Source organism: Alexandromys fortis, unplaced genomic scaffold (genome assembly GCF_014885135.2).
Source record: "Alexandromys fortis isolate MF-2015 unplaced genomic scaffold, M_Fortis_MF-2015_v1.1 scaffold_86, whole genome shotgun sequence".
NCBI lineage: Eukaryota > Metazoa > Chordata > Mammalia > Rodentia > Cricetidae > Alexandromys > Alexandromys fortis.
The window spans coordinates 2413840-2441565 of NW_026067965.1; the positions used below are offsets into that span (position 1 = coordinate 2413840).

Consider the following 27726-nt stretch of genomic DNA (forward strand, 5'->3'; position numbering starts at 1 on the left):
TGTTTTGTTTGGCAGAAATTCAGATGTCCTGAGAGTTGGGGTGATGAGGTTAAAGGACACCTGGGCAGTCTGAGCAGTGACTAGGCCGCTTGGTGTTGGTCCCCTCCCCACTCCTGACCAGTCCTAGGTAAGCAATGCTGTTCTGGTCCCCTCAGCACTTGCTCAACTAAATGCTAAGCTGAAATCCTGGGCAGTTTCCAACCCACCAAGGCAGAAAGAACTTTAGTGGCCCAGAGACCATTTCCTCACGACACAGACACATTATAAATACTGTTTATTATGAGTTTCTGTAGTGCTGATACACAAAATAAATTTTATTTAAATATTTAAAATAATTCTGGAATATATGTAATTTATTTGGATTATTGCTAAAATCATGTTCACATTCAAGCCTTTAAGTCTGAAGAATCAGTGTCCAAGCACATGGAAGTACATTGTCTAATGTATACCACAGGGCTGCACCTCCAGCTCAGACAGTGCCTCTAGAGTGGACATAGTACTGTTCCCACAGCCAGCCTACCCACCTGTGGGCAGTGACAGACACCACGCCTCCACTCTTCTCCCCAGTGTTAAGCTACAGAGTAGTTTCTCAGGGAAGCCTTGCTGGTCTAGTTATGGACATGTCTGCCTTTGTCACCTGGAGACCCTAGCGGTCCCACGCACCTGGGTTCTGCTCATCACTGTCGTCTGAGTCAGCAGACACTTTCTTGATTCTTTCCAGGGCTGCCTTGATGCTCCTCTCCAGGTCGCTGGTACTCGTCTTGCTGGGCTTTGCTCCTGCATCTGGGTGGACTTTCTTCAGCTGCACCCCCTGCCTGATGGCGGCCAGAACTTGTTCATTGACTGAGGTGCGAGGAGGGGACAAGGAAGGCGCTTCTACTTTCCGGAGAGAAGCCTTGCCCTGCCGTATGCAGGCCAACACATCATACATAGAGTCTGAAATTAAGCAGACAGCAAGTATAGTGAAAAACCAGGTTTCCAGGACACACAATGGTTCCTGCCATGATTTAACAAACCCACAGTGCAGCGAGCCACTGACAGGATGCTGGTCAGCTGTCAGCAGCACCACGATCCCATGTCAATCAGTTTACCACCCCTTCTTCAAATGCACTGTAACTCAGAGCCACAGCCATCCCGAGTTTTGTTGAAATGACTTCAGACACCCTACAGTGGAACAGCCCATCACTGGGTGAGACCTGGCTTCCTCTCAGTTGTTTCTCCTCCATTTCCTTTCCCACCAAACATCCTGAACTGCACCCTGCATTCTCTACTAGTCTTGGTGATGAGTCAGTAATGACTCACCCTGACAACAGTCACTCAGAGTTCCCACACAAAGGCTTGAAGTGTTATACTTATCAGCCACTCTGTGAGCCCAAAGGGAGGCGCTGGCGCATTTCCTGCACAGCGTGTTTAATTCCACCCACCTTACCTGGGTGGCTAAGGGCTCTATTTCTGAGAGTGTGAAATGCTGTCAAAACACAAATTAGCTCGGAGTTCTAAGATAGTAGTGAGGAGCTGTTTTTACAACTCTGAGACCCTGAGGGTAAAACCTTTCCTTGCTTGTCAAGACACAGGGCATGAACACAGCCACTAACTTAGATGTCTACTAGGTAAGCCTTCAGGATTAATGGTCATTTCTGGTTGGGGACTGAAGAGTTGGGCGATGGCTAACTAGTCTCCTCCATTCTGGACTCAAGGCCTCACCTGATTACAACCCCATTGAGAACTACTTAGGCAAGTTCCATAATCAAGTCCACCCTTCTTACTCTGCGGTGCTATACAGTGTGAGTAGATCAGAGCCCCCACCCCCCAACTGTGCGCATTCAACCTAAGCTGAGAATACTCCTGCGTCTAAACTCGAATCTGGGCAAACAGGAAATCACTCTTCGTTGCATGGTATTGCAAGCCCTACCAATGGGCTGCCTGCCACCTAAACCTGCAGGCGTTTTCCTTCAACAGCCTGTTCTGGGCATGATGAAGGCCTGAACTCAAAATAAGCAGAGTGCTCAATTAACCAAAAGCAGCATGTATGTTCCATGGGCTTCATGCTCATCCCTATCCCAGGAATTGTGTGTTCTAGGTGGAGCAACACACTCAGCCAGAGCATAGCATTTTACCAGGGTATATCTAAGACAACCCTCCTAAGCAGCAGGCTTTGAGTCTTGGCAGGTTTAGGCCAGTTTCCCCAAAGGCCAATGTCTGAAGCCACAATTAGAATTATGCATGAGAACTATGGCCCTCACTAAACAAAAACGTGAGTGTATTCAGTATGAAAGAGAAAAGCTGGCCTAATTTTCCAGTATTCTCGATTAAATTCAACACTTAGTTCTGTGGATGACTCAGAGGTGTAACAAACACCATTTAAAGCTGTATTGAGAAACACTGGCTGAACTCAAATCCATGCTGAAGTGGGGGCAGGCTGAAGTAGACTGACTCTAACAGCTGAGGGGTGTCACACTGTACAACCAGCAAATGCAGAGGTGTGTTTTCAGGCTTGTTAGCATGTCAAATTCAATCTCACCTACAACAGTCACAATAGGAGTAATACCACGGCAACAAATGCGGGGTATTTTGAGACAAGAGAATTTTGAAAAAGATTCTAAATTGAAACAGACTTCAGCAGCATGAGAACCCACAGGAAGCGGGAGCACGAGCAGGACCGTAGTGAATTACCTGTACGCTGGAAGCTGTCCAGACAATCGCATGGTCTTTCAGCAGCCGCCTCGCACGCTAGAGACAGTGGCTGGGCCTCTGTTGCTGAAGTCCTCAGTCCTAAATTCTGATGAGTGGTGGCTTGAAAAGAGGACAGAGTAGGGAGAGGAAGTGGTGGAGGAGGGGGTGGTGGTGGTGGAGGAGGTGGTGGCTGTGGTGGTAGTGACAGATCCTCACTGAATCGGGACAGTGTCTGGTCACCAGCTGGAACAAAAACCTGAAGAGGGACACTGCCACAGGCGTCTTGATGTTCCGGGGTTCTCCTATTAGCTTCAGGTAAGGGGGAAGCAACACTTCCATTTTTGCTAGAGGCAGGATGATCTGTCTTGTGATGAGCTGTTGAGGACCTCTTCCGAGAGCGTCCATCTGACAGGTTTGGCACCCTGGTTTCTGAGCAAGTTGTTTTCAGTGCGGAATGAGGAGCTGGACACCTCTGAGGATGAAAAGCTAGTGAGAGGCTGGCCACAACGTGGGGCATCAAAATGGTGCAACTCCACAGCCGTGCCCTGTGCACGGGGCATCCTATCACAGGAACTCTGGCCACCCACACAAGCTCAAGGAGCACTGCCCACATGGCAGCGGGAGCACCAGTCGTGCTGCCTTGAGGTGGGGACCACCCCGGGCCAGAGTGAAGCCCTATCTTTTTCAAAACAAAGACAAACAGAAAAAAAGACCCACACCTATACTGTTCAACTAAGTGACCATATAATACTTAATCTCTTAATAGAATGAAGATGAAAAAGATGTATACGGATGAAAGTGTTCACCATCATCTCTTGGAGAGGGAAGAGGAAAGGAAAAACCTTGGCCTCAGCAGAGCCCTGGGGTTGCAGCTGCCCCTGCTTCCTCCACAGCGATAGTTAGACATTTGTTAAAAAGAAAAAGGAAGCTAGGTAAGGTGCTTGTGCAAACAAGAGAACCTGTGTCCAACCCCCAGAGCTGAGGGGGAAGGCTGTACAGCTCCTGGAGCTTGCTGGCCAGTCAGCATGGCCTACTTGGTGAGTGCCAGGCCAATGAGACATACTGTCTCAAAAACCAAGGTACGAGAGCTCCTGAAGAATGGCCACCTGAGGCTGACCTCTGACCTCCACAGGCATGTGTGTGCTTACACCAACACACTAAAAATAAAAATGAAGAGAAGCCAGCTGAGACTGAAGGCAGTTCAGAGCATTCAGAAAAGAGAGCAGGGGCCCAGATATGTTGTGATATCAACAACAGCAGCTGTAACCAGGCAAGCAGCACACACCAGTATAGATAGCAGCTGGGGGCCAATATTGAATTCTGGGCTACTCTGGGAGTCATGGTTTGAAAAGCATGACTCACCTATTTGAATGCTGGAGCGAGTGTTTAGAAAGGAGTAGGTGTGTCGCTGGAGGGAGGCTTTGAGCTGCCAGCTGCAGCCATGATGACAATGGCCTAACCCATGAAAAAACCAAGCCCCCAGTTAAATGCTTTCCTTTATAAGCCTTGGTAGTGACACCAAAGGGTGTCAACAGCCTTGGTAGGGCTGTCTCTTCACAGCAAAAAGAACAGCAGCTATAGGGTGTATCTAAGAACCTACCTCAATCCAAAGAAAAGAAAGGCCAGCAGTGGGTTCACATTGTGGCTTCCCTAATTTTTTTGTTCTTTATCAATAATAGCATTTTTTTAAATTCTATGTTATCAGGTTGGAGAGATGGCTCAGAGGTTAAGAGCACTGCTCTCCCAGAGGCCCTGAGTTCAGTTCCTAGCAACCACATGGTGGCTCACAACCATCTATGAGATCTGATGCCCTCTTCTGGAGTGAAGGCACGCATGCAGATAGAACACTGTACACATACTAAAGTAAATCTTTTAAAGACTTTCTGTTATCTGTTCATAATACATTACTCTTTTCTAGGGTGGGTGAGGCTCATTTATCTACCCAGATGACGGTAAGTGAGTCTTTCTAGAACTTACCTCCCTATATGCTTTTAGTCGCTCAAGCGTCTTCTGGCGTTCATGGCTTATCCACTCTTTTTTCTTTTGCTCTTCTTCTTTTATTTTGTCTCTTTTCTATATGTAAACAAACACATTCTTGTAAAGGCGCAGGGCTCGTCATGTGTGTATGCACAAGGAAAGGAGGCCCACCCTCATCGGTCCTGGCTGTGTAGTTCCACAGGCTGACCCAGCATCAGGTACTCACCATCTGAATACTGTGGTGCTGGTGAAAACGGCTCACACTTTGTTTAGCCTGCTGCAGTCTGAGCCGATGATTTTCTCGGCAGTGATCCTAGGCAAATAACACAAGTCACATACATGGTTTTTTAGTAAAATATGGGCTGGAGTAGAGTTGGAAACACTGCATTTTTGACTAACAAGGGTCAATAGCAGGTCCTCCCCTCAGTTATGTGACGAGGACTGCCCACAGGTGTCACCTGTTCCCAGCAGAGTGCTTTGAGAGATGAAGTGTCTCGGCCATCTGGTTCATTACTTTGTTTGTTTGGGGGGGGGGGGCACATGCCATAGTGCACACAAAGAGGTCAGGGAACAACTTGCTGGAGTCTGTTTTCTCCTTATGTCATGTGGGTCCTGGTCGTCATGCTCGGCAATGGATGCCTTCATAGGGCAACCATCTCACAATCCGTCCTAATGCAGCTGTTTAACCCACTTCCCCATGTTATAAATACTAATTATATCCCCAAATATATCTATCTACAAAATGGTAGCCCACCTAGAAATACTTGGAAACTACATTAAAAAGTGTACTTCTCCCTTGCTCAACCACTCCTCATGACCCAAGAGCAGTAACGCTAACATGCACCGAGTGTTTTCTGTCTGAGCTGCAGTGCCCTTTATCCGTATGGTTGCTGTGAAATTTGTACCATCAATGTTACTAGCTTCCTTACACATGAAAACTTAGCTTCAGAGGAATTGTAGGGGCTGGAAGATGGCTCAGTAGAGAAGAGGGCTCGAAGCTCTTGCAGAAGAACAGGTGAGTTCCCAGCGGCCTGTAACTACAGCTCTAGGAATCTGATGCCCTTCTCTCCACAGGCATCTGCTTCCACGTGCACATACATGCATGCAGACACATGCACAAACATATAAAAACTAAATCCTAAAGAAGTTGGCATTTTGCCCTTGAAAGTGGCCAAGCTGTGATTTCAACCGACAGTGGCATCTGAAACTCTGTTAGCCGAGTGTTTTCCAACCCAGGGGAGATCTGCCGGGCTGCAGAGGAAGGGACACCACCCGCAGGTTGATGGCCAATGCTCCAGTTCAGTTTAAGACAGTGGTTCTCAACCTGTGGGTTGCAACCCTTTTGGGGTCAAATGATCCTTTCACAGGGGTCACCTAAGATCATTGGAAAATAGATATTTACATTATGATTCATAACAGTAGCAAAATTACAATTACAACGTAGCAAGAAAAATAATTTTATGGTTGGGGTCACCACATCATGAGGAACTGTATTAAAGGGTCCCAGCATTGGGAAGGTTGAGAACCAGTGACGGTCTAGAGGACACTGTCCTGACAGACGAGCATCCATCCAACCACAGCAGCACTGAACTGGGGGGCTGAACCACATGGCCCCAGCCTGTGAGTTGTCAGACCATCTGAAGAACAGCTCTGGAGCACAGCCCTGCAAAGACTGTTCCAGGAAGTTAACGTTTGCACTGAAGGCTCAGCTGGGCATCTGCCTGTAATTCAAGCCACTGAGCACACAGCCTCCAAACAAAGCAGGTTGGGGCTGGGATATACAGCTCACTGGCAGAGCACTGGCCTAATAAACAATCCCAAATGGCAAAAAAAATAATTCCAATACTAAAGCACAATAAATATGAGCAATTAATGAAATATAGGAACTTTCTCTTCTACTGAAAAAATTATTTCTCAGTGTTATTATGTAATTATATTGTTTTAGAATTATGGGAGCAAATGAGTTTCATTCTACTTTGTTTTTGCTTTTTTTTTTTTTACTTTATTGGTCTTTTGCTTGTTTGATTTTCGTTTTTTGTTTTGTTCTGCTCTTTCTGTTCTTTAAGAGAAAGAAAACATAAAATTGGGTAGGGAGGTGGGGAGGATCTAGGAGGAGCTTGGGGATCAAAATATATTGTATAAAAAGCTTTTTTTTTAATTAAAAAATAGAAAACAAGCCAGGCAGTAGTGGTGCACACCTTTAATCCCAGCACTTGAGAGGCAGAAACAGACATCTTTAAGGCCAGTCTGGTCTACATAGTGAGTTCCAGGACAGTCAGGGCTCCACAGAGAAACCCGTCTCAAGTAACAAAAAAAAACAAAACACACAAATCTTTGGGTTTTGTTTTTTAAGTTTTGTTTTACGAAACATAAAGTCTAAAGTAAGACGAACATTGCATCTGTGACTGGCTTAATTATCTATAATTTAGCTTAAAATTTATCCTGTACAGGTGATTATTAGTTTCTCCCTAGTGTAGTAAATTTATTTTATTTTGTGGCACCGGGGAGTGAACCAAGAACCTTATGCACGCCAGTCAAGCTTCTATTGCTGAACTACAGCTGCAGCCACTGCTTGTTTCTTCACTGGAAGCAAGGTCTCCACAAGTTACACACACTGGCCTCCAACATGCCTCAGCCTCTCAGGTAGGCCTGAACCAGCAGTGCCCCATCACACTCCCTGTGTTTTGTTTTTATCTATTAATATGCATGGGCAGAGGTCAGAGGGTAACTTCAGGTGTTGGCGCTTTCCTCCCCCATGGTTATGGGGACTGAAGTGAGGTTCTCAGGCTCCTGCCATAAGCGCTCTTCCGAGGCCCCCACCCTTATTCTGATTATAAAAGTACTATGCACAGAGTAGGAATTCAATAAATAATTACTGAATGAACTAATTAAAAATCTAGATATTATGGTAAAAACTTAAATCTCAATTTTTTTTTAGCATTTTAAAATGGGGACCTTGGAGGAATGTTTAAGAGGAGGGGAGAGGCAGGGAGGGGAACAGAGAAAAATGTAGAGCTCATTAAAAATCAAAATATATATATATTTGGCTCTAGCCACAGAGACAAAAATACAAAGAACATTAGTCACGGTGTAGGTAAACCTTTTCAGTGCCCTGTGCCCTTTACCTTCCCATTAAAGTGAAAGCCTAGAAGGAAGGAGGCCAGCTCATGGAGTGTACCTTTCTGTTCCTGAGGAGGGCCCTCCTGGCAGAGATGCGGCCCCGCTGAGCCTCCAGCAGCTGGCACTGCTGTCTTAGTGCACTCAGCTCCCCATTCTCACCAGGGTGCAGCTCCGGATCGTAAGCCAGGCTCTTCAGCTCCTCAGGACTTTCACACGAGTCGTAGTAGATCACTTCATCCTGTTTCTCTAAACAGATTAGTGATTTTCTTAGGAATGTCTTACTATAAGAAAATTCAAAAACTGTCTTTAAATGTAAAAAAAGACTAGCTGTATTACATCATGTAGAGGAAAACAGCATTAGAATTACATACGCACACTTCTTACATAGCTGCACACAGTAACAGTTTTCTACCAGACATGTTCCATGTGCTGGGAAAAGCATTTTAATGGCCACATAGTATCCACTAGTTCAAGCATTCTCAGAATGTCCCAGTGTTCTGTTATTTCCGATTTCACGGTGATAAACATCTCTTCGCACCCGTGTGTGTGTGTCTGTGAGAGAGAGAGACAGACAGACAGACAGAGCCTCCTTCCCTAGCGAATGAAGTGAGTGCTCGGGTTCGTCACGCCTCTCCTCGATGCCCCAGCACAGCACACACTGTCTCACCTGTCTTTACTCTCGAATATACTGATTTTTAAGAACTACGCCTGTAACAATCCCGAACCCTGCAGAAGCACACAGACTACAAAGTTTTCTATGTCCTCCCCAAACCAGAGTCCCATCCCGAAGGAAAACACCCTTCCAGGTTAACTACTGAAAAGTAAAAGTCCCCCTAAATGTATAAAATGTTCACAACTGAAAAGAGCTGCAAAGGTTTTGGATATCAAGATTAAACCAACCAAATGCTGAGGCCATGTGTGAGGATCATTAAACGTGAAGGGGCCTGGAGAAAGAGACTGCAGATATGGAGGGACCTACCATGATCTTGGGTAGGAGGAATCAAACTGCAAGATGACCATTCTCCCCAAGTACTAATTTTAAGCACAATCCCAATCAAAAGTCCAGTGAGTTTTGTTTGTTAGAAGTTGCCAAAGTGATTCTAAGCTTCATCTGGAAGAATAAAGAAGTGAGAGCATCAGAGGACGTGGAGCAGCAGGGTCCCGGGGGTAACACAGGAGTGCAGAGCCCATACCAAGATGCCTCAGACCAACCCACTGTGGTTAGGAGGCTCAGGGCCTCCAGTTTTTTAAAAAAAAATCAATGATTGGGCTGGGCAGAGATGGTGCATGCCTTTAAACCCAGCACTCGAGAGGCAGAGGCAGACAGATCTGAGTTTGAGACCAGCCTGGTCTACAAGAGCTAATTCCAGGACAAGTTCCAAAGCTACAGCAAAACCCTGTCTCAAAAAACAAACAAACAAAAAAAAAAATCAATGATCGGGACCAATTTGGGGAGAATAGTATGACCAACGACTGAATACAATCTGTAGTGTGGAAAGGATTCTAAGATAGAAGATATAGCTGGCATGACTTTTCTCAGATGCAGAATCTGGGGACAGTAGTAAAGCAGGGCATGGTGGCGCCACCTACAGCCCCAGCACCTGGGAAGTGAAGACCGAGGATTTAAGGCCATCATTGACCACAGAGCAATGCAGAGTCCAGGCTGTGTCAATTACATGAACCCTTGTTTCCAAAAACAAAAAGAATCAGGTGTGTGTGTGTATACACAGCAGCAGGAGAACTACAAACTTCTGGGAGAGAAAGGAGACACAGGGTAGGTAACAACCAAGGGTAGTGGGGTGTGAACATGAGCAAAGCACAGGACACGCGTGTATAAACTGGGTTATAAAGTGTAAAGGTGTGCGGTGTGGTGGTGCACATCTGACACCCGACCCTCAGGGCTGAGGAAGGAGGCTGCAAATGGGTTTGAGGCCAGCTACAACTATATGGCAAGACCCTGTCTCAAAACACCAAAAAGAAGAGAAAAATGGGGGAGAAAAGAAAAGGCAAACATCTCAAAGAAAAATAGCCATTAAATTATTAAAAACAAAGACTGTGTGGTGCCATCTTCTCTCCCAAGTGTCTAGGGTGCAAAGAGAACAGCATGGACACAGAAGGCCCGCCCTCATCTGCTGCTGGGCGCCCGTCTGTGCAGCCTCTCTACGGGCTATTATGAAACTCAGAAGAGAGAAACAATGGAGGGAAGAGGAAGATGTATTTCAGATTTCTACCCTAGCCATTTTGGTAGCTACATATTAAAGTGTTAGTAAGCATTGCCCTTAACCCAACCATTCTATTTTTAAATATTTATCTCATAAATTTATATATTTATCTCAAATTATCAGGAATCTGTGGACAGGACATGTACAAAAAAGATTTTCTGCTGCACCAATGTTCAAGACAGGGAGAGACCAGAAATCACAGTATGCCTGGAAAACAAACACTATGTGGCCATTAAAATTCAGAGTTCTCAAAATTATTATACTTAAATGAGTCTATTGTATATTAGGTAAAAATGAGGTAACGTGATAGAGTATTGAATATACTGTCGAACAATAAACATCCTAAAGTGAAACTAAAGACAGTCAGTAGCTGTAGCAGGTCATTCATAAGACGAAATTGATAATTGGTCTACATGTCCTCAAACATGTGACTCGACAATTCATTCTGACATAAATGTGAATGTTACCTTTTATAAGTCTCTTAACAGAGTCCAACCGTGTGACAAGGATCGTCTCCTCACTTCTCAGGATCTCAAGTTTAACCTCATACAGTTCCAGCTGAATCTCGTAATACTGTATTTCCAGCTCGTCTACAGCAACTATGGTCTTTCCCTGGACTGGCAGTTCTTCCACCTGTTTGTGTGCAGAGAGGAATACATGATTAGCACAGTAAGCATCCTGGCCGTGTTCTGCTCTTCCAACTCTTAAGAAAGGAGTCAGACAAAGCACTCACATCAAGAGACAAACTTGAATGCATTCAGTGTGCTCTACATACACTCCATCTTAAATCAAGGCAACACATTTGCGGTCTAGAAACATAACAGCAATGAGACCATGTCAGGGATGGAAGGTGTCACCCCAAATTTAAATGTTAGCACTCTTAAGCACCAGTGTGGCAATATTGAGGGGGTCTTTGGAGGTGATAGGTCTGATGAGGTCGAGGGGTGGGACCCTGTGGTGGGAAGGCTCTTAGTGGTGCTTCCTCTCCATGGACAGGAGAGGCTGTGAGCACACAGCAAGGATGGCCACATCCAGGAAGAGAGCCCTCAATCTTCGGTGTCTATCTCCAGAGCTGTGAGGAATAATTAAATATCTTTGTAGTCAGCCCAACTATGGCATCATCTTACAAGCAGCCTGATCTAAGGCAGCTACTGACAAGATTCTGCTCTGAAGTCCCAAGACTATGGAAATTCTTACCTGACTCTGAGCCTATGAAGAGCCACTTAGATTAAGACAGTGGAGCCCTTGCTTAGCTACGCTGGGCTGGGGCTCAGTGGTGGGATACATTCTTAGCACCTGTATGCAAGATGTTGGCTCCAGGACACTGTCACACTGTTCACAAGCAGAGGCATGCAGATACACACACACGTGTGTGTACAGGAGTATTTACTGAAGATACTGCTGGACTGGTTTTTAAAGTAAATCTCCCACTTCAATCCTAAACTCAGTGTTACAAGCAAATCCTGGGCTATATTCAGAAACATCTTGAGAACACATCTACTGGAAGCCTGTGTTGGACAACACAAAGGGAGCTCGTTACCAACACCTAGGACGAAAGGGCAACGTGCCTTGAGAAGGTTGTGTTTGTCTGTCTTACCTTCCTCTGGATTTCGGCTCGCCTGTGGCTGAGACACAGCTCTTTGGCTCGCATGAGCTGCAGAGTCTCCCGCGCTAACATGAGCTGAAGATTTTCTAGTCTGGGCATGGCTGTGGCCCAGGCAGCCTGGCCAAACCTCTTCCGATCCTGATCCATTTGTTTCTGCATTCCTGAGTTTGTAATTAATAAAATAAAACAGAAGTACAACTCATTAATGAATCCTGGGTTGTTTCTTTGCTGCCCCTTCGTCAAACTAAAACATCCTTTTCAACACTGCTTGGTCACTGATAGGAACTCTAGGTATTCAACTGAAAAGCAGGCCAATAACAGCTCATCATCCACCTCACGAGCCATCTGCTTTTATAGCTTGGTCCAGACTACTTCTGTGACTGACGGGTGGTGTGGACAGTCTGATCAACATTAAGCTCATTACTCGGCTTTCAACCGAATTTCAAATCCTAATAAACGGGTGTGCTGCTTAGTTTCTGTCAACTTGATGCAAGCTAGAGTCCCCTGGGAAGAAGATCAATTGAGCAGGTGCCTTCATCAGACTGTCCTATGGACATGTCTGGAGGGTATTTTCTTAACTGTTGATTGATATAACAATCAAGGCCAAGGAGGACCTAGCCCACTGTGGGTGATACCACCCCACCCTGTATGTGGTCCCCAAATGTGTAAGAATGCAAACTTAACTTCAGCCAGGGAAACAGCCCCCAGCTCCAGCGGGTGCTCCCTGAGAATCCATGGCCACTGTGGCCAAGGAAGCAGGTAGGCTAACTGAAGATCTTCACCTCTTTGTAGGCAGAGACTGCTTTCATTTCCAGGCCACCCAGACCCAAATAATCACATAGAAACTATATTAATTACAACACTGTTTGGCCAATAGTTCAGGCGATTTCCTAGCTAGCTTTTATCTTAACCCATTTCTATTATTCTGTGTATCGCCACAAGGCTGTGGCCTACCAATAAAGGTTCTGGGCATCTTTTTCCTTTGGCAGCTACTGGCATCTCTGACTCTGCCTACTTTCTCTCTATATCTCTTCCAGCCTGGCAATATTCTGCCCTGCCATAGGCTGAAGCAGCTTCTTTATTAACCAATGGCAGTAAAACACATTCACAGCATACAGAGGGGAATCCCACATCACCTCTTCTCCAATTCCAGTGCTCCAGTCTCATACCTAGCTCTGCAGACCACCTGCTGAAGCCAACCTCCCCGACCTCCACCCTGTCTCCAGTGGGCCACACAGATCTTTCCCTCCAAACTCTCCCTCGCAGCCCACCCCAAATCATGTCTTTATCCCAGTCCCCAACTATAACAGGCACTCCCTAGGAGCCCACAGGCCATTCCAGGGAGCTAACTGCAGATCTTCACCTCTTCCTCAGCTCCTCTAAGTCCCTTCCCCAGGTTTCATCCCCACTCTGCAGCAGATCACCTGCTCTGGCCTCTCCTCACTCTCTGCCCCCATTCCCAGGGGCCAAGCAAATCCTGGTAGAACACTAGACTTTACTCCCTCCGGGGAGCCCCCTGCATCCCCCTCCTAGCCCATTCCTATTACTGTCAGCTCCCACTACCTAGAAACACCTGGAACCTGCAGTGGCCACATCTGTCTCGATCTAGATGAATTTCCTAACAGGCAACACACAATCACCACACTCTCCAAAGAACCAGAGAGGGCAACAGAAACCAAGGAAGGAAACCCTCACCCAACAAGGACCAGTATCAGCTCCTAGAACTACAATCTTCCCAAACCCAGATGCCTAGATGCCAGCATAAAAACACAGTAACAGCCAGGACAGTGTCTCCACTAGAGCACAGCAACCCTACCACAGCAGGGCCTTAGTATTCAACATAGCCAAAACACAACAAAAAGACCTTAAAATAACCTTTATGAATATGATAGAGATCCTTAAAGAGGAAATTAATAAATTCCTTAAAGAAACCTATGAAAGAGGCCGAGCAGCAAACTCCACAGGAGCAAGATCCAGACCAAGAACATTTACAGAAACAGACTGAGCCAGCAACCTAGACCAGAGCAGGCCTGAGACAGTAAACTCCACAGGAGCAGGAATGGATCCAGACCAGGGACATTTACAGAAACTGGACTGAGCCAGCGAACTCCACGGGAGCAGAGCAAACCCCAGGAGCACCAAGCAACCTCCAGGAACACAGAGTGACCATCGGGGTGACAGGAACCATGCCACTGACTGCACCACAAGGAGCAACCATTTGAGGCTTGGCTTCACTGGCACCTGGAAGACTGACCAGAGTCACAGACAGCCCCAACTACACCAAATAGAGGAAAAGATGGGTAGACAAGGTAAGAACACATGCAAATCAAAATAACTGAGATTCCATCTCACACCTGTAAGAATGGCCAAGATCAAAAACACTGATGTCAATTTATGCTGGAGAAGTTGTGGGGAAAAGGGAACTACCTTCCTCAAAACCCAGCAATACCACTTTTGGGTATATATCCAAAGGATGCTCAATCGTGCCACAACTATGTTCAACTATGTTCACAGCAGCTCAGCTATGTTCATAGCAGCTTTGTTTGTCATAGCCAGAACCTGGAAACAATCTAAATACCCCTCAACTGAAGAATGGATAAGGAAAATGTGGCACATTTAAACAATGGAGTACTACTCAGCAGAAAAAAAACACATCTTGAATTTTGCAGGAAAATGGATGGAGCTAGAAAATATTATTTTGAGTGAGGTAACCCAGACACAGAAAGACAATTATCACATGTACTCACTCATAGGTGGTTTTTAAACATAAAGCAAAGAAAGCCAGCCTACAAACCACAATCCCAGAGAACTTAGACAACAATGTGGACACTAAGAGACTTACATAGATCTAATCTACATGGGAAGTTGAAAAAGACAAGATCTCCTGAGTAAACTGGGAGCATAGGGACCTTGGAGGAGGATTGAAAGGGGTAGGGGAGAGGCGGGGAGAGGAGCAGAAAAAACTGTAGAGCTCAATAAAAATCAATTAAAAAAAAAAAAAAGAAACACTGCTACAGCTGAAATCACACATTGACCCTCACACACAGATAATGGGGTCTTTAATACTCCAATGTCACCAATATAGGTCATTCAGAGAAAAACTAAGCAGAAATGCTAGGTCTAGGGGGCTGGAGAAATGGTTCAGTGGTTAAGAGCACTGGCTGTTCTTCCAGAGGTCCTAAGTTCGATTCCCAGCAACCGTTACATGGTGGCTCACAACCATCTGTAATGAGATCTGGCACCCTCCTCTGGCGTGCAGGCATATACATGGAGGCAAAATGTTGTATACATAATAAATAAATAAATAAATCTTAAAAAAAAAAAAAAAGAAATGCTAGGTCTAACTGATGTTATAAACCAAATGAACCTAACAGCTATTTACAGAACATTTCACCCAAATACAAAAGAATATACCTTCTCCACAGCTCAAGGAACTTTCTCCAAAATTGACCATGTACTCCAATACAAAGCAAGTCTCAAGAGATGCAAGAAAATTGAAGTAACACACTGTATGCCATCAGACTACCATGGATTAAAGTTGGATACCAACAACAAGAACAGAATGCTTACAAACTCTCTACTGAATGAAAAATGGGTCAAGACAGAAATTAAGAAATTAAAGACTTTCTAGAATTGAATGAAAATTAATACATAACATACCCAAACTTACAGGACACAAAGAAGGCAATTCCAAGAGGCAAGCTCATAGCAATAGATGCCAACAGAAAAATAATTGGAGCAATCTCCCACTAGTGACTTAACACATCTGATAGTTCTAGAACAAAAAGAAGAAATCACATCCAAAAGGAGCAGACAGTAAGAAATAATCAAACTTAGCTGAAATCAGTAAAACAGAAACATTAAAATAGAAAGAATCAATGAAATGAAAGAGTTGGTTCTTTTTGAAAAATCAGTAAGATAAACCCTTATCCAAATTAATTAAAAGGCATAAAGAAAATACCCAAATTAACAAAAGCAGAAACAAAAGAGGGACATACAACAGACACAGGAAACCCAGAAAATATGGACATACTTTAAAAAACTACTCCACCAAATTTGAAAATCTAAAAGAAACTATTAATTTTCTCAATACATACTACTTACCAAAATAAAATGAATTGGACATGTTCCTTCTAATTCTATTTTGTGGAATAATTTGAGGAGAATTGGCATTAACTCTTCTTTCAAAGTCTGGTAGACTTCTGTACTAAAACTTATCTGGCCCTGGGATTTTTTGGTTGGGAGACTTTGTATTTGTCCTGCCCCATCCTGCTGTGGCTTCTAAGTAGTCATTCAAAGGCTTAATATCAATTACAAACTGCTTGGCCTATAGTTCAGGGTTATTACTAACTAGCTCTTAGGTTTAAATTAACCCGTCTATTAATCTATGTATTGATATGTGATCATGGCTTTTACTGGTCTGCCAGCATCTTGTTTCTTGGGTGGCTAGTCTCTTTCGACTCCACCCCCGCCCCTCTGTTTTCAGTTTGGCTTTCCTGCCAGCTATATTCTGCCTTGCTATAGGCCAAAGCAGCTTTTATTATCAACCAATGAGAGCAACATATATTCAGAGCACAGAAGGGTTACCCCCACAGCACTGTTTCTATTTTGTTAGAGGTTATAGATCAGTTTAGATTGCTTACCTAATGTAGAGTTTACTTTGGTAAGAGTATGTAAAAGTGGATGACTGTATGCAGAAGAATCCAAATAGATACACACTTATCACCTTGCACAAAACTCAACTTCTGATCAAATGGATCAAAGACATCAACATAAAACAGATACACTAAACCTGATAGACAAGAAAGCACAGACAGGCTTAAATGCATTGGCACAGGAAAAAAGACTGTCTGAACAGAACACAGGCACTAAGGTCAACAATCAATAAATGTGATCTCATGAAACTGAAAAGTTTCTGTAAAGCAAAGGACACCGTCATTCAGACAAAGCATCAGTCTACAAAATGGGAAAAGATTTTCACCAACTGCACATCTGATGGAGGACAAATATCCAAACTATATATAAAGAACTCAAAAAAAAAAACCAAATATCAAGAAAACAAATAACCCAATTTAAAAAAAAATGGGCACAGATTACAGAGAGAATTCTCAATAGAGAAAATTCAGATGGCCGAGAAACGCTTAAAGAAATGTTTGATATCCTTCAGCATCAGGGAAATGCAAATCAAAACTACTCTGAGATCTCATCTTTACACCTGAGGATACTGGTGAGGACGTACAGTAAGAGGAACACTCATCCGTTGCTGATGGGAGTTCAACCTGTACAGAACTATGGAAATCAGTGTGACGGTTCCTCAGAAGATGGAAATCTGTCTACCTCAAGATTCAGCCATACCACTTTGGGGCATTATACCCAAAGGAGGCTTCATCCTACCACACAGACACTTGTTCAACCATGTTCACTGCTGCTCTATTCATAATAGCCAGAAACTGGAAATAACTTAGATGTCCCTCAACAGAAGAATGGGTGAAGAGAATATGGTACATTTACACATCAGAATATTTCTCAGCTGTTAAAAAAATGGCATCATGAAATTTGTAGGCAAATGGATAGAACTTGAAAAAAATCATCCTGAGTAAGCTCAGCTCCAGAAAAAACAAATACATTATATGTGGACTTTAGCTGTTAAGTCAATGATAACAAAGCTACAATCTGAAGAACCAGGGTTAGTTATAAAGGAGGAACATGGGGAGACAAATAGATCTCATTAGGAAAAGGAAATAGAATAGTTAGTTATGGATGAGACGCTGGAATGGGAGGATCAAGAAATGACAGAGAAAGAAGAGGGGAGGAATGGGAGAGAGAGATAAATTAAGGGCCATCTGAGTGGTAGTGTGGGATCCTAATGCAGTAGAGGCCTCCTAAAATATTTACACATATAAAGGTGATCTAAATAAAGTTGCCAAATAATGGGGAGATAGCCCCAACTGGCCATCTTTAAGTTATCAAATAAATCTTCCAATACTGGGATTGGGCTACGTCTAATTGAATTTTTGGCCAAAGAGGTCCAGAGGGAATCCTCAACCAGGCTGTTGCAAAGACTATGGGTTGCTCTCCACAAACTGACGGTATAGTGGTTAAAATAAAAATGGTCCCCATAGGTCCAAAGCCTGTGGCACTATTAGGAGGAGTGGCCTTGTTGGAGCAGGTGTGGCTTTGAGGTCTCAGACACTCAAGCCCAGCCTAGTGTGGCACGTCTATTCCTGCTGCCTATAGATCCAGATGTAGAACTCTCAGCTCCTTCTCCAGCACCATGTCTACCTTCATGCCGCTATTGCTTCCCACCATGATGATAATGGAATAATCTCTGAACTGTATGTAAGCCAGCCCCAATTAAATGTTTTCCTTTATAAGATTTGTCATGGTCATGGTGTCTCTTCACAGTAATAAAACCCTAAGGCAGATGGCAAGGCCCCATTACTGAAGACAACACCTATACGACTCATCGAAAATGGAGAAGTCAAACTGGTGCCTACACTGAGCCTTCACCCTTATTTTCTAGTGTCTTAAATACAGGAGGGTACTCTGCATGCTACAGTAAGTGCTGCAGAATTCTCCTTCTGCACACTGAACATCTGTCACTCAAATTGGTTTCATAAAAAGCTGAATGGCCAATAGCTAGGCAGGATTTTTGGGGCAGAGAGGATGCTGGGAAGAAGGGTAGAGGAAGGGAGTTGCCAGCCAGATGCAGCAGAAGTAGATGAACATGCTGTGCTGAAAATAGGTACCGCCATATGGCAGAGGGTAGACAAGAAATATGGGTTAATTTAAGTGATAAGAGTTAGTAACAAGCCTAAACTATCAGCAGAACATTTATAATTAATAAGTCTCTGTGTGGTTATTTGGGAGCTGGCTGGCAGGACAGAAAGGCCCACCTACATGAAAGATATAAACACCAACCCCGCCACAAACTTACAATGGTGTCCTGACTGCAAGATATGCTAGGGTAATGATAGCACACAGCTTGTGGGAGCAACCAACCAGTATTTGATTTGACTTAAGGCCCACAATGGAACTCACATCCAACATTGCTTGGGTGACCAAACCTAAGACTAGATAGCCCAAGGTCCTAGGACAAAACCAAATACTACTGTTCTTAAAAAAAAAAAAAAAAATAGCCAGGCACGGTGGTGCACATCTTTAATCCCAGCACTCAGGAGGTAGACACAGGTGGACCTGGACTATGGAATGAGGCTAGAGCTACACAGGGAACTCTGACAAAAAAAGTAATAAAATTATTTCTAAGGACATTCTGCTATACTCATAGATCAGTTCCTTGCTCAGTCATCATTAGAGAAGCAGATGGAAAAAATACAGAGACCCAGAGTCAGTCATTCCTTACAGAGTGAGAGATTTTGGAATGCTTAGCCCTAAGGGATGTCGCCATGAAACTCCTCCCCTCAGGACTCAGGGAACCCAGCTAAGGAGGAGACAGAGTACAAGCGCCAGAAGTCATGGAGGACACCAGAAGAACAGGTCCTCTAGATGAACTCAGAGAGACTGAAGCAGCATGCACAGGGCCTGCACAGGTCTGCACCAGGTCCTTTACATATACATTATGATTTCCATTTTAGTGTTTCTCTGGAATTCCTGAGTGCATGAACAAGAGGTTCTCTACTTGTGCCTTCTCTTGGGCTTTTTCTTCTGTTTGTTGTTTTGTTCAATTCTGATGTATGAGTTTTTGTTTGTCTTATTATATTTTATTACTAACCCTTAGAAGCCTGTTTGTTTTTTAATGACAGACAAAGGGGTGGATCCAAACAGAAGGTGAGAAGAGGAGCAACTGAGAGGAGTAGAGGAAGAGGAAACTAATCAGGATATATTGTGTTAGAAGAAAATCTATTTTCAATAAAAGATACCAAAAAAGGAAGGAAGGGAAGAAGGAAGAATTCAAGCTAGCGATTTGAGCAAGCAATGAAAAGCCAGTAAGCAGCATTCCTCCCTGGTCTCAGCTTCAGTTCCTGCCTCTAGGTTCTTGCCTTAGCTTCCCTTGGTGAAAAACTTAAGATGAAAGAAACCCTTTCCTCCCCAAGTTGCTTTTGGTTATGGTGTTTATCACAGCAACAGAAAGTAAACTAAGACAACTGGAACTTCTACCATTTGTTTTAAAAGATATTAAGGGTCACAATTTTATACATAAAAACATCATAAATGACATATATACATGTATGTATATATGTGTGTGCATATGTATGTATGATGCCTTAAGAAGTTTTTTTTTTTTTTTGGTTTTTCGAGACAGGGTTTCTCTGTGGTTTTGGAGCCTGTCCTGGAACTAGCTCTTGTAGACCAGGCTGGCCTCGAACTCACAGAGATCTGCCTGCCTCTGCCTCCCGAGTGCTGGGATTAAAGGCATGCGCCACCACGGCCCGGCAACAAGATTGACAGACATGAGGTTTCCTATTTAAGTCTAGTGTGACCCCTGCCTAGCTGGCCAATATTCTTGCTCATAAAAAGCTCCCCATGCTTTCTGGGACCCAGCCCATGGTCATGCTTTAAGTTTTCCTTCTCCTATTTGCCAAGTTTTCTTAAGCACAGAGCCCTTGTAAATGCCCACTCCTCTCCACTCCCATGTACTATTCAGTATGGTGCAAGTACACCTCTCAGAGGCCCGTCATGACCCCAATCAGACCCAATGCTTTCACAGGATCTCAGAGCCCTGCTTTTCATCTTCAGGGTTGTTTGCTGCCCCTGCCATTTACCATGTGCTGAAAAAAAATCACAGACTTCGTTCACCAGGCTGGAAATTGTCATGCTTATCCTTCTGCTGAATTCCCAGTGTCCAGCAAATGTGGTTCCTGATACTGATGATGCATGCCAATGTTTGCCGAATAAAATAAACGTCACATATATCTTAGTACAGTCGTTTTAGTATTACCTGTTAATGCTGCTACTGTTTCCTTAAAATAATTCACAGTGACATCTTGAATAGAAACCACTGCTTCTTCAGCCCGTCTGGTCCATTCATTGGCTTCCTTCTCCAGGGAAAGCACCCTTTTAGGACCCAGGTCATCCTCACTCAGGGACTTCTACAAAACAGTGATGTACCGCCATTAGGAAATTGGAAGCGGCTGTGTAGACTACTGCTTAGCTGGCTGCTGAGTAGGTGGGCTCTGGTGGGCTCGGTGCGGGCTCCACTGACAGAAGCTGTCCTCTGGGGACGGAGGGGAAACCCTGACTGTGCGTTACTAGGACTTTTCAGGGCACACAGGGTGTGAATCAGGGCACACAGGGTGTGAATGAGATGTCTGCTGTTTGGTACTCAGAACTCATGCTGCTTTTGCTGTAGTTCCTTTTAGGAACCTTAAATACTTAGTACTTAATGCAATACAGTCACCTAAAAGATATTGACATCTATGTATTCAGAGCAGTGCCATTTGCAGCTATGGGCTGAATGTTTGTGGGCCCTGAAGTTCATATGTTGAAGCTTAAATCCCCAATGTGAGGGTAATAAGCCATGAGGATACAGCTCTCATGATTAGGATTGATGCCCTTATAAAAAGGAAGAGGTATAATATCTCTCTGCTCTTCACATCAAGACAGCTGAACACTAGCAAGCAAGTACCCATCACCAGGTCTGCCAGCACCTGACCTTTGACTTCCCAGCCACCAGAGCTGCAAGGACAAAAGCCTATGCGCTGTTCTGACAGCCTGAACCAGGGGCTCCTGTGCATCCAGCTTCCTTCTACAAAACTTAAGACAGTGACGCTGGTGTCGGTTAGTGTTACAGAAATGCGAGTCAGTGCTACAAGATACCACTCCCACCCACTAGGATAAAAAGACAAATAGAACTAGCGTTGAAGGCAGGCATGGTGACACATTGTAATCCCAGCATTTGGAAGGCTGAGGCAGGAGAACTGATATGAATCAAGGCTGATATGGGCTGTATAGCAATATCTGATCTCAAAAAGAAACAACAAAATACACCAAGTGCCCACACTTAGGTGCACTAAGAAGCCGGTGCACTTGATTTGGGAAAGAGTCTGGCAGCCGTCAAAAGGTTAAACTTAAAAAAAAAAAAAAAAAGATAAACATTATCAGGTCCACTTCCCAGTACACACACAAGAGAAACCAAAGCATGAAAGTCAAGTATAATCCCACACTCAAGAGGCTGAGGTATGAATTCTCCTGTGAATTCAAGATCATCCTAAGCTACACAGTGGGTGTCAGGTCAGCCTGAGCTACAGTTGAGATCCTGACTCAAAAAAGGGGAGGAGGGCCGGGCGGTGGTGGCGCACGCCTGTAATCCCAGCACTCGGGAGGCAGAGGCAGGTGGATCTCTGTGAGTTCGAGACCAGCCTGGTCTACAAGAGCTAGTTCCAGGACAGGCTCCAAAGCCACAGAGAAACCCTGTCTCGAAAAAACGAAAAAAAAAAAGGGGGGGGGGAGGAGGCAGCACAGGTATGCATACACATATGTTGATGGCAGCATTATCGTAATATCTAAAAAGGGTAAATGACCCAAGTGTCCGACAAGGGAGACTGGGTAAGCAAGGTGCAGTATGTTCTAATAATGACAGTTATCTGCCAATAAAAAGAAATGAGGTCCCGATGGCTATGGCCAACTCTTAAAATATGCTAAGTGAAAAAGCAGTCACAAACCCACATCCGTTGTATAGTTCCACAGACATGACTTTTTTTTTTTTTTTGAGACAGGGTTTCTCTGTGTATCTTTCTTTGGCTGTCTTGGAACTCACTCTGTAGACCAGGTTGGTCTCAAACTCACAGAGATCCGCCTGCCTCTGCCTCCGGGCTGGGATTAAAGGTGTGCTACACCACGCCCGACTTTATGTGACTTTTCTTTGGACTGGGGAGATAGCTCACAGGGAAAAGTCCTTGCCTTGCCCAAGTTCGGGTTCTAGAACCTACCTAAAGTAGATTCCAGAAGCCATCTAAAGCCAGACACAATAATGTGTTCACAATATAAATGTTGTGCCAGAATAGGCAGTGGAGACAGGAGATCTCCAGCAGCTCACACACAAACAAGCACATACACACACATCATATACACAAAGATAAAAAAATAAAAATAATAAAATTTCCACAACAGTCAAATACAGAACAAAGTAGATTAGGGACTGCATGAAGCTGGAGAAAGTGAGAGATGACTGCTAGTGGGGACGAGGTTTCTCTGAGGGTAAACAGCATTCTAACATTATTGCTGGCAAGATGGCTATGGGGTAAAAGCTCTTGCTGCCAAGCCTGATGACCCGAGTTCAATCCCGCAAACCTACATGGCGGAAGGAGGAAACCCATTTTCCACAAGCTGTCCTCTCACCTCTACACATGCGCTACACACACACACACACACACACACACACACACACACACACACGACTTTCCCAACCCGTCCGTGGGTTAGAACAGCATGTACAGAACGGCTTCCTGCCGAGGTCACCAAAGCACATATGCGAAGATGGCCCAGTGCAGGAGCAGAGCAGGGATCTGTCTGCTGTCTCCTGGGTCTAGCTGGTTGGACAAAAGGCAATATTAACAATGCATTTTCTAAACGGGGTCACCCTAATGGAGTCAGAATGGCAGCAAAGACTAAAGTTTAAATTACTGAATTACAGTTCAGGGCCCATTTCTAAGAAATCTATGTGTGTTCTTACAGGAGAAAATAAGCTAAAGGAAATACACATCACATCAAACCACCTGTCATCAGGGACAATGTCGATGCTTCCACATCTGCGGAGTCCTGGGGGACTGATAAAATGAGCAAAGTAATCTCTCTCCTTTCAATCCGTGACCTCCCCTCTTGGGGGAGAAGGCTTGCACGTGCACAGCAAACAGACCACCACACAGCCACAGTCCCAAGTCCCTTTCCCACTCTTTGTTTGACACTGGGTCTTACTAAGTTTCCCAGGCTGGCTTTGATTCTCATTGCCCAGGCAGGCCTGAGCCCACCTCCTGCACGGCTGGATTCACAGACCAGTGCCACCAGGCCTGGCTGCTGCTGTTGGTGCTGTGGTTTTATGTCCAGGACCTTGAAAACACTGGCACGAGTTCTACCACTGAAGAACGCTGCCTATACTCCCAGCACTTGGGAAGTGGAGGCAGGAGGATCAAGCACGTAAGGCCAGCTTTAGCTACATGGTAAATCTGAGGCCAGCCTAGGCTACATGAGACCCTTTCTCTAAATAAATAAAAATTATACACGTGTGTGTGTGTGTGTGTGTGTGTGTGTGTGTGACTGGAAGGATAATACACGACAGGTAGAGACAAAGTATCAGGGAACATACCAAAATATCAAGCTTACATGAGGTCGCAACTTCCCGCATATCTCTAAATGGCTGCAGTAAATACTGGAAGAACATGGTTGCCATGGTAACTAATTCCTGATATGCTTCATCTTCCTCTTGATAAACTTTCATTAACTCTACCATGGTGTCGGCTTTTCCATGATCCTGAAGAACCTAAAAGGCAAAAGTGTAAATAGTACTAGGCATTTAAAATCATACAAAAAAAACAAATAAATAAAAGAAACCCAATATTCTCAACTTCAAACCATCAATTTTAAACATTAAGTAAACATGAAAATGTTCTCCAAGAAACCCAGCAACACAAGCGTGGGTAAGTGAGATGGCTTGTCCTGGAAAACCACCACTACTATGTTCACACTCATACAACAGTGTTGTCGTAGGGCTCTTTAATAATACGAGGACTCAGTATAATGGCTCAAGCCTATAATCCCAACACTTGGGAGGCTGAAGCAAGAATTTTACTGAGTTTAAGGCCAGCCTGCCTGGGCCAAATCACTATTTCCAAGTCAGCCTGAGCTACAAAGCAAGGCCCAGTCTCAAAGAAAACACACAAGCAAAAACACTATATACACTTCCGTGGACTCTAACCCCATGTGTAAGATCCAGATGGACAGGTGATTTACGCCCATGAGCAACTCAATAGTATGAGCTAGGTTAGAATTGTAATAGCTGGGAAGGCACTTGAACTTGGGGGAAATACAAATGTTAAGAGATTAAGTGGAGGGGGTAAGAATCTAAGAAATTCTGAGCTGAGTCTGGTGGAACGGACCTATAACTCAGCTTCTTGGAATGTCAAGAGTGAGTGGCTCGGGCCTTAATTACAACCACTTTGGGAGCTGAATCTGGTTCATCCTGGAGCTGAAAGCTTCTAAAAAGCATGGGAGATCAGAAAAGTAGAATAAGGCCTACGAGGCTGAGTGCAGGGTGGCAGGAGGGGTGAGCAAGAGGCAAAGCCTGCCTGAGCTACCGAGAGTTCAAGGCCGCTCTGGGCAACTTAGCTTCTGCCTGAAAATAAAAATGCCGAGGAGGCAGCTTTGGTGGCAGAGGGTTTGCCTCGCATGCCCGAGACCCAATCTCCAGCATTGACTAATATAAAATGATCAGTTAAGGTTCCAAACCTGGCTTGTCTAAAAAAAAAAACCTCCCGCAGTTTCCTCATATTATAAAGTGAGATCATCATGGGAAGCAGGTGTGTGAGCCACACAGCATAACAGTGATCCCGGCTGAGCTAGGTGGAGTGGCAAAAGCCTATAATCCCAGCACTTCAGAGGCTGAAGCAGGAGGGTCACCACAGTCTGAGGGTAACTTGGGCTACACAGTGAGTTCCGGAACAGCCTGGACTAATATGTGAGACCCTGTCACAAAACAAAGACCCCACTAACAGAATCCTTTCATAAAGCCATTTTAGCTTTAAAGGGGTCCTTCTATATTTATCTTAAGATAATATACAACAACCAATATTTTGCTATGTGACTAAATTCTTCTCACACCTCCCGTTCCTCAAAACACAGCAAAATCATTGCTTACTAATGGCTGTCATAATTAGCTTCGGTTCTCACCTGACATACCCGGGAAAAGGGACCCTCAAGCGAACAACTGCCTCCAGGAGAGTGGCTGTGGGTACATCTGTGGGGCATTTTTACTAATTGCTAAATTAATAGAAAAGGACCTAGGTCTGGGCAGGTAGTCCTGGACTCAGAAAGGCAGCTGAGCAAGCCCGAGAAAACAAGCCAGTAGTCAGCCTTTCCGTGAGGATGAACTGCAACCTGTAAACCAAATAACCTCTCTCTGCCCCCAACTGCGTCTGATCAAGGTGTTTTTCATGGCGGCAGAGAACAAACCCAGAAGGAGAAACGGGAAATGTCCAGGGAGTGCCCGTGCACAGAATGAAGCTCTGACTCTGGGCTCTCTTCAGGAAAATGTTGCTGTGTAAAACATACACGCTCCTTAAATCTTTCAGTGAACTTCTCAATGCCTTCCTTCCTTTAGGGTCTAGGTTTACCACACAAATAATGAATTGGTGTGTCTCAGACTACCTCCTTCTGGGCCAAAAGAGCCTTTGAGGTTGCCACTCCAAACTGACGAAGCCTCACTTGCAAGGGCTTTCCATTTGATAGTTATTGCTTAATGAGTAACAATAAAACTATCTTTTAAAAGCCATTCATCCTCTAAGACACTTTTTACCCACCTCTCACCTTCCCCAGAGGACCTGGAATTGGCATTTAGGTTATGTTTTTATTTCCTACGGGAATGCGTTGTTTTCGGTTTTACTTTCAATATCTCTGGGTTTTCCCCCATTACAACATCCTGCTCCGCTAAGATCAGGGAAAAGGTGAAGGGCTGAGCCTGGCTCAGATCTGCAAGTAAACTTGTTTCTAAGCCAGTAATGGTGGCGCTCGCCAGAAACTTCAGGATTTGAGAGGCTGAGGCAGAGGACTGCCATGAGTCATGAGTTCAAAGTCAGCCTGGACCACAGAATGAACGAGTCCCTGTTTTTGAGAGAGGAGAGAGGAGAGAGGAGAGAGAGAGAGGAGAGAGAGGAGAGAGAGGAGAGAGAGGAGAGAGAGGAGAGAGAGGAGAGAGAGGAGAGAGAGGAGAGAGAGGAGAGAGAGAGAGAGAGAGAGAGAGAGAGAGGGAGAGAGAGAGAGAGGGAGAGANAGAGAGAGAGAGAGAGAGAGAGAGAGAGAGAGAGAGAGAGAGAGAGAGAGAGAACACGCCGGGCGTGGGCGCGGAGTCGCACTTTGATAATCCCAGCATTTGGGAAGGGGAGAACATGAGGAATTCAGGTCACCCTGGGGGTACCTAAGATCCCGCCCCAGAAAACACACGAAAACTACTCCGCTACAAAGTCTCGGGCCTCCCCCTCCCAGCCGAGGCGCAGGTGCACTACCGTCACCCGGTTCGCCCGGTGTCCCGGGGAGACCCGCCCTCCGTTCGGGGTCAACGCCGCGTACCTGGCGCAGCTGTGCGGCCGCCCCGTCCAACCGCGCGCGCATCGTCCTCTCCCGGAACTCGCGCAGGCCCTCGTAGTCGTTCGGGTCGCCCGGGGCCGGGAAGAGCACGTCGCGCACGGTGGCGCCGCCGCAGCCGTCGGCCGCCTGGCCCAGGTAGCGCTCCAGCTGGTGGCAGAGCTCTTGCATCGCCGCATCGCTGGGGTCCGCAGGCGCCGGCCACACGAGCGGCCACACGAGCGCCCACAGTCCGCGCCCCAGGCTCCAGCCCCTGCCGCCCGCCGCGTCCAGCTCGGGTGGCAGCGGCGGGAAGCAGCACTCCAGGGCCGGGTACAGCGCCGCCAACTGCCGGTGCGCTCCCCGGAACCCGGCGGCCGACAGCAGCCCGGCCCAGCTGCAACCCCCGCCGCCGCCGCCCTCCGGCGGCCCGCGTCGCCGCTGCGCCGTGCGGTCGTGACAGGTGACGGCGAACTGGCCCTCCGCGGCGTTCCAGGCCACCAGGAAACGCAGCTGGTGTCGCTCGGGCTCCCGGAAGAGGTCCTCGCGCAGCGGCACCCAGCCTTCCAGGCTGTCGGGCTGCTCGCAGGCCATGGCCGCCGCGGACCCCCAGACCCCGCCGGGCCGCGACATTTTTCGCGAGCCGCGTCTGCTCTCGGCCGCGCAACTGTTCCCGCCCCCTTTTCTCTGATTGGCTGTCTGAAGGAGGCCGCCTCGGGTTGGTTAAGTGAGAGCCAATGAAAAGTCTTTGGGGGGGGAGAGATTGCGACCCGGTTTCCCTTTTACCCCCGGTTAACCTTGAACTCACCAAGTAAACCAAGCTGGCCTTGAACTTTTAGTTCCGCAGCCTGAGGCTCTAGAGGGCGAGAATTAAAGGCTCACCCCGTCGTGCTTGGC

General features: G+C 45.6%; 1 protein-coding gene across 1 annotated transcript; it reads right to left on the reverse strand.

Annotated features, from left to right (window-relative positions):
* Nucleotides 1–257: 257 nt before the first annotated feature.
* Whamm (WASP homolog associated with actin, golgi membranes and microtubules) lies at nucleotides 258–27504 on the reverse strand. Its single transcript, XM_050154032.1, has 10 exons — nucleotides 26836–27504; nucleotides 23861–24034; nucleotides 20498–20648; nucleotides 11590–11759; nucleotides 10460–10625; nucleotides 7829–8016; nucleotides 4877–4963; nucleotides 4651–4746; nucleotides 2674–3145; nucleotides 258–936 (listed from the first exon to the last, which is right to left on the reverse strand). The coding sequence occupies exons 1-10, from the start codon at nucleotides 27460–27462 to the stop codon at nucleotides 647–649; spliced, it is 2421 nt and encodes an 806-aa protein (XP_050009989.1). The 5' UTR covers nucleotides 27463–27504; the 3' UTR covers nucleotides 258–646.
* Between the last annotated feature and the right edge of the window lie 222 nt (nucleotides 27505–27726).